The sequence below is a fragment of the Oryzias latipes genome, chromosome 7, assembly GCF_002234675.1.
Source record: "Oryzias latipes chromosome 7, ASM223467v1".
NCBI classification, from domain to species: domain Eukaryota; kingdom Metazoa; phylum Chordata; class Actinopteri; order Beloniformes; family Adrianichthyidae; genus Oryzias; species Oryzias latipes.
The window spans coordinates 19,473,715-19,480,669 of record NC_019865.2 but is presented as its reverse complement, the minus strand read 5'-3'; the positions used below and the strand labels follow the sequence as shown (position 1 = coordinate 19,480,669).

The following is a 6,955-nucleotide window of genomic DNA, read 5'->3' as shown; positions in this document are numbered from 1 at the left end:
GATCCAGCATTTTAAACACAAGGACAAGCTGTCTATGAAGATTACTTCATCCAGGTAGATTTTTGACAAAGCCTTTTGGATAACAGGTGAAACGTCTTCAACTGTAAAAAAACAAGTCTGGATGACAACCTTTAAACCTACTACTATACAAGGACAAGTTGGACTTTTATCCAAGTTGTATTTTTCCTTTATTTGTTTTACTTTACAATTACTATTTTCTTTAAATTACTATTGCAAATTTCGTTTGGATATTTGCACATTTTGATTTAACAGTAAAATACTTTAAAAATTCAAATATATCACCACAGGCCTTGAAGCACTAGTTTTTTTTTTTAGTTAAGATTTAAGAAAGAAAAAAGTCCAGCTCTTGCATAACACATCATCAAGAAAAAGAAAGAGATTGGTAAGATTTGACAACACGTTCATAGTGAAATGTAAGTACTTTCACAAAAGTAACTGGCAACTTCACAACATGTGTTTCAGAATACTATGTGGATAAGAATGAATAAAACACTCTTGCTAGTAAGCATACAATAATTACTGTTTAAAATACTGGAGATCTCTTTAAAAAAAGTGTTACTGTGACTGTAGAATTTTTGTACCAAACCGTATTAGAGAAAGGCTTTTACTTACCTGTTTAAATGAAAAAGAATGAACATTTGGTCAACAGTTCTGCAGTTGTTGCAAAACAGAAATAGGCCACATAAAATCATTGCAATCACAATTCTTTATTATTTTTAAAGAAACTAGGCTCACAGTGTCTAACTATTACATCATAAGATCAAACAACCTTTTTTCTTAAAGATATGTGCTTCTTTTGTAAAATATGTCAGTACAAGATAATCTGGATCTATATAGTTTTTGCTTATTTATCTCATTGGATCCCCATGAGGACAGACGTGGGTAAGGAGCTGCTGAAACAAGAATGGACCTCCATCAAGTATCTCACACAGTCGCTCAGGGATCACCTCCAAGATTTCTGTGAAACGTTCATCAGGACACAGTTCAGTAAATTCTATAAATCTCTTTGCCAGAAAATATTGATTCATCCACGTCGTGACATAATAGCCTGAGCTAAAATGTCCTCTGTGGTCAATGCAGTCCATTTTTTAGCCCTTTAAAACTCAGGAAGTACTGGTAAACAAACTGCCGGAAATCCCTGATCAGGACTTGCTCTTAGTATACAGACAAATAAAGGGATCTGACTATAAAACAAAGCAGACTTTCAACCATTAGTTAGTTATATTCGAACAGAGACCCTGAACGCAGAATCAAGAGCTTCGGATTATTTGTAAGACCTACTGAAAAGAGTACTCAGCTGACTGGCAAATACCAGAGTGTATTTTATATGCTAGAAGGCCATGCTTTTGAAGACTGAACCATAAAAACAAAGAAAAATTTAAATACTTTTGATTTTTTTAACGTGTAATATTAACTCAGTCAATATTACCACAGTTTAATGAATGCATGCAAATAAAACAAACAAACAGCAGGAATGATGACCAAAACATGTAGCAAAGGGATGTTTAATGACTTCTTTGGACAATGAGGTGCACAGGTTCGTTGTCGATGTCATACAAATAATATAAGAAAATTGACAATGTAATGTTACGCCAGCATTCCCACTTCAACTTCATGTCACTGTTTCATACTTGGGAACTAATATTAATGGAGTGTCAGGCGAAAACTGGCCGGAAGAGGTTGAACCAGCTCCCAAACAAACCCAAAGCATGGTAATCTGCATTTGTGCATGATTATTGACTAAACCTTGATCCACTCGTAAACATCTCAAACTTTCAATATTTGAGAAAATAGAAACTAGAATTACAAATGTTGCAGCAAGACGAATACAAAAAAAAGTGTCATGAGCTCAACAGAGGTTAAGTGTAGAATGTCTGGAGTGAGCTAAAGCAAACAAACAGCTAAGTACAGACAAGGGAAACTCAATTCATGAGAAAATTAAATACATGCTTTAAATAATAAAATAAAAAACTAAACAAAAGTAACCCTAGTTAAATGATTAAAGCCATCTTGGCACAGTATGGAATCCTTTGCAGTATAAATTTATTATAACTACAGAACAGGTTTATTTTGACCTCATTTCAAATCAGTCACAAAATGTGCCAAATGACAGAACAGAACGCACCAGTTTTTGATTGCAGGTGGGAGTTTAAGCTGCCAGAAAGGAGCCAGAGAGTCAGCTGACTACAAGTCAGTGTGCATCACCGCCCCACAACACAGGGAGGAACACAGGTTGAGCTGTTAAGCTGATTTGGCCAATTCATTAGCGCCTACAAAATATTCTGTTCAGTTTTTCTTCTTTACTATTCGGAGTTTGACCTGAGATTTTTTCGCTTCAACAGCACTTTAGAGGAAAATCAATCCCTTGCATCAAGAAAATCCAACTGGAAATGTTGAATAATTGAAGACTGGGTACCAGCAGGGATCTCATATTATTGCTTTATCAAATCCTTTCCAGCAGCATGTAGACCCCCACCCCATCACAGAGCCTGTCTGAACGGGAATGGCATTTATAAGATTTGAGAGTCTTGGTCCCCTGCATCCCACCACCATCGGGATGCAGTGAAAGTGAGAATGGTTGGAGGGAAACACAAAGGTGGGGCAATACTTGATCTGAGGTGAACGGAAAGTGCAGCGATCAAGTCGACGTGGGCTGTAAATGATTCAGTACATTCCATTTCACCAGCAAGGCGGCCGCTTCTCCCATCCTTTACAAAGTAAGACTTAATCAGTGGGTTTTCACAAAAGACTGTAATGAACAATCGTGACAAAAGGAGTGGAGAAGAGAGAAGGGTGGAGTGAATGATTGCATTGAGTGCTAATATATTGTGACAGAAAATGTACTCAATCTATAAAAAACTACCTTGGTGCTCAACAATGCTCTCTTTCTAACAATTAATCTGTTATACAACATTTACAAAATCAACTTTGTAATAGTGTGATATTTATAGTATATGCTACTAGCTTCCTCTGGTTCTCTGCACTTTAAACCTCTGAGTACAATAATGTCGTCTTAGAACTGTTCCGGCGCTCTTTACACACGCAACGAGTGGCAGCCTGATACAAAGAGAGAACAGGAAGACTGGACAGTGAGTACACCTGCATGTGTGTCCTGAGTGTGCGCGGATGGTAGCTCAGCTCAAACTGCACAGCCTCATTTTCCCAGTACTCAGAAGAGGTGTATTTTTTATCTCTTTTCTCTAAGTTAGGTTTTTTTTGTTTGTTTTTTGATTCTTGGAGAGTAAACTTCTGGGATTCTTCAGCTCACAGGATACAGGATAAAGTCCTTTTCCAACATAGTTGCACATTTAAGACAATCTTGAAATACTTTAGAAGATAATAATTTTAGAATATCAATAACAATAATAACAACAGTATTAAACATCTGTGAAGGTTGTTTCTGTCCCATGGCAGCAAATTGACAGTCTGCGTCACACTGGATTACTCAGGTGTTCTGCGACTCCTGCTGTCAGTTACGCTGGTAGGGAGGATTGACCTTTGTGCATCCGTGGTATGTTTTTTTTTGTGTTCTTCATATCAGATCCACCTGTTTGTCTAAAAATGTCTGGTCTGAGTTGTGTTTTGTCTTGGTGACGCATGCTCTCAAAGGCGGGTCTGCGCCTCGGGGACATAGATTTCGATACTGTCTGCGCTCTCGGTGGCAGAGTTCTGTCGTACGGATGCGGCTCGCTTTGCTGCCATTAGGCGCTTTCTTGCTTCTTGTCTTTGCTTGTCCACCGCGGAGTCCACACTCTTGTCCTTCCCCGTTGGCAGCCGGGGCTTAGACGTTTTTTTTGGCACAGATGACGGAAGCTGCTTGTTTTCCACCTGAGAAAAATGATGTCAGACATGGAGAACTGTCAGTTAAAGCTTAGCAATAGATGATGATGACTTCATTAATCCTGATGCAGTTTCATTTGCAAATCTGCAATGTCCTGGGCTTAGCTTAAGGTTGGACATTGTCTTCAATAGTGACTGATCTTTTATTAAGAAAACTAAACAAAAATCTTATAATAAAACGCATCATTTTCATTAAAAAAATTCAAACAGACTTAAAAAAAAAAGGATAGTTTCACTTTAAAATGATTAAAACTGCACAGGGGCGGCCGTGACCAGCTCAGTGGCCTTGTGGGTAGAGTGCCCGCCCTGTTGACTGGAAGACCGTGAGTTCAAATCTAGGCCGAGTCATAGCAAAGACTCTAGAAATGGACCCAAAGCTTCCCTGCTTGACACTCAGCATTATGGGGTTGGATTGGGGAGTCAAACCACCAAAATGGTCCCCGAGCGCGGCTGTCTGCAGCTCACCGCCCCCTCAGAGGGTGGGTCAAATGTGGACAACAGATTTCACACAACTAGGTGAGTGACAGATAAAGGGACTTTAGCTTAAACTTTGTGGTGCAGGGGTAGCACGGTCAACCTCAGATCGATGCAGGTTCGATTCCCGACCATGTGTCTAAGTGCCCTTTAAGACACTGAACCACACATTGCCTCTGGTGGAAGGTTGGCGCCAGTGTCCGGAGTCACCATCATTGTGTTAATGGGGCAGTGGGCGCTTTGAGTCTTCGTGCAAGTATACGCCATTTACCATACAGTAACATAAAAATGCATAACTTTGTTTGAACTATAAAGAATTGACAATATAGATCACCTTCTTCTCTGGCTTCTCAGGAAGTTGCCAGTTGTTGGCTTTTAGTTGATAGAGTTCATCAAACTTCATGCTGATGTCTTCTATAGAGAGTTGCAGGAGATCCCAAAACCCTGCGAGGTCCTGTGCTGTTGGTCGTGGATTGGCATTTACGTTCTAATGCAAAGGAAAAGATTATAATAAAGAATAACTGTTCAGTCTACTGTAGAAGAAGTTCAAATGCATGAGACTACAACAGATTTTAAGACATGTACTAAATAAACATGTACTTCTACTCAATAAAGACCCACTCCATTGCATTGAAAATTGTGTTTTTGGGGTTTTTAACATGTTCCTATGGCATTTTTCTGATGGATGACATTTATAAGGAAAATTAAGCTTAAAATTGAATTTCTGAATATTTCTTGGTTCAAATTCTGATGAATCAGGAGCAGACAAAAATATGCTGTTTGAAAGCGCCAGTAGCTGTGACGTAGAAGCTGCAATTGAAAGGCAACTAGCTCCTTGCTTCGCTCCATTCTGATACATCCACTTGTAGAAAAATAGATCCACGTCCTTTTCCCTGTCTGAGCTGGTGTCTGGTTCAAAACTGTACAGCTGGATTGCTCCAATGTTGCTTGCCATTTTTGTTGCACCGGTAATGTTAAGTTGTGGGTATGAGGGGCTGTAAGCTAGCAAGAGAGCATTGCGGGTGACGGGAAATTGGGGCGGGCTTACTCTACGCCAAAAGTGCCGCCCACAATTCACAGGCACATTTCAAATGAACTACTGCAGCTCTGTGGAAACTTTGTCCTGAAAAAAACGACACAGATTTTTGGATTTGAGCTAAAAACGGCATAACTATAAATAAAAGACCCCTGGGAACACTTTCAAAATAGATCAAACAAAAACATTGTTTTGAAATGAAAAGCATACAGCAAACTGTCGTGTTTTTTTTCTTTTTTTAAAAAGATATTTTTTTTTATAAACTACTTCATAATAGAGACTGCTTAATGTTGTTTTTATTTTCTAGCTAATGAAATGCGTAGTGAAACATATACTTTGAGTAAAGTTACTGTAGTTGGGAAGGATAAATATAATGAGGGACATTTATAAGGATGAAGTGACTCACCAAGTTCTCATTACAGAGACCTCTGAACTGCTCAAATTTCTGGGAAATAAGCAGCTGAGCACTCCCTACAGCACTGCGGATCGTCCCAAGCACTAAATGAGTAAACGAAAAAAAAAAAAAAAATCATTAAACTGTCAACCACATCAAGAAAATGGATATGTGGGCTATGATCCAAAATAGACAGATAAAGCCATTAACTAAACCCAGTATCCTCTTTTTATTCAGACATTTTCTGTCTGCTAGTCGAATCTCAAAGAAAAATCTATGATTTATGGCTAAAAAAACAGGACTTTTGATGCTTTTGAAGAAGGTTGTTACTACTTGTTGGATTCGTTTTAAGCCATAAAACAAAACAAGAGAAAAACCTCAAAAGAAACCGCTTGCAAAAAAAAAAAAAAAAAAGGGACAACATTCCAGAGATCAGGCTTCTCACTCAGCAGCTTCAGCATTTCTCTGAGTTCCAGCTCACTTAATCTATGATAACAAATAGGTAAGTAATGTCAACTGCCGTCTGCACAGTTTGCTGTAAACTAAATTCAGAACAGTTTAGGATGGATCTGACACACAGATGAGATTAGTCAAGGGCCAAATCCTTTTAGTGGAAAAAAAATTAAAAAAAGACAAATGACTTGGCTAAATGGAAAACACTAAGTTTGAAAACTTCCTGGAAATGTCATTCACAAGTGGTAGGGTGCTTCCACCACTAAGTCAAAAACTAGCCTTTAACACAGCTGATCAAGGAAGACAGTCAGTCTATGACTAATAGCAGCGAGCTTAAACCTATTAAAATCCAACAGAATTCTTTTTAAATCTGGAACTGCATAAATAAATGAACTGTGGCTCCAGACTTTGACACTAAACTGTAGAAAGAAGTTTACTGCCTATCAAATGATCCACAGTAGTGAGCTGTAACAGCAGCGATGGGTGTGTCAGGCTTTGGCTCATTGCTCAAACTCAAAGATGAAATCTGACCCGTCTGTGAACTTTGCCAACAGGCACGATTCTATGTGGGACTGCCATGACAAGCCCTTCACTTGAGAATGACACTGCAGTGTGCTCCACTCATTTATGTCTCTGTCTGGATACAGTAACTCAAAGTCGTTTTCAAGCATTGATTGTAGTGATGAGGCCCAAAACCTTTGTAAAATGCAGGCAGCAGTAATGTTTCTGGGTAAATA

The 6,955-nt window shown here is 38.7% G+C and overlaps 1 protein-coding gene across 5 annotated transcripts in view; it reads right to left on the bottom strand.

Moving 5' to 3' along the window:
* Positions 1-1,496: 1,496 nt before the first annotated feature.
* The window catches only part of LOC101163007 (disks large-associated protein 4), a 94,102-nt gene continuing 88,643 nt past the window's right edge, over positions 1,497-6,955 (bottom strand). For 4 of the 5 annotated variants that reach the window (XM_020704791.2, XM_011477406.3, XM_020704792.2 and 1 more), the window contains 3 exons: positions 5,778-5,869; positions 4,670-4,822; positions 1,497-3,849 (listed from right to left, as the gene is read on the bottom strand). In XM_020704791.2, the coding sequence (XP_020560450.1) occupies positions 3,625-3,849; positions 4,670-4,822; positions 5,778-5,869 (470 nt within the window). In that variant the 3' untranslated portion in view covers positions 1,497-3,624. The remainder of the gene's footprint in view (positions 3,850-4,669; positions 4,823-5,777; positions 5,870-6,955) is intronic. The other variant, XR_002290565.2, reaches the window with a different exon arrangement.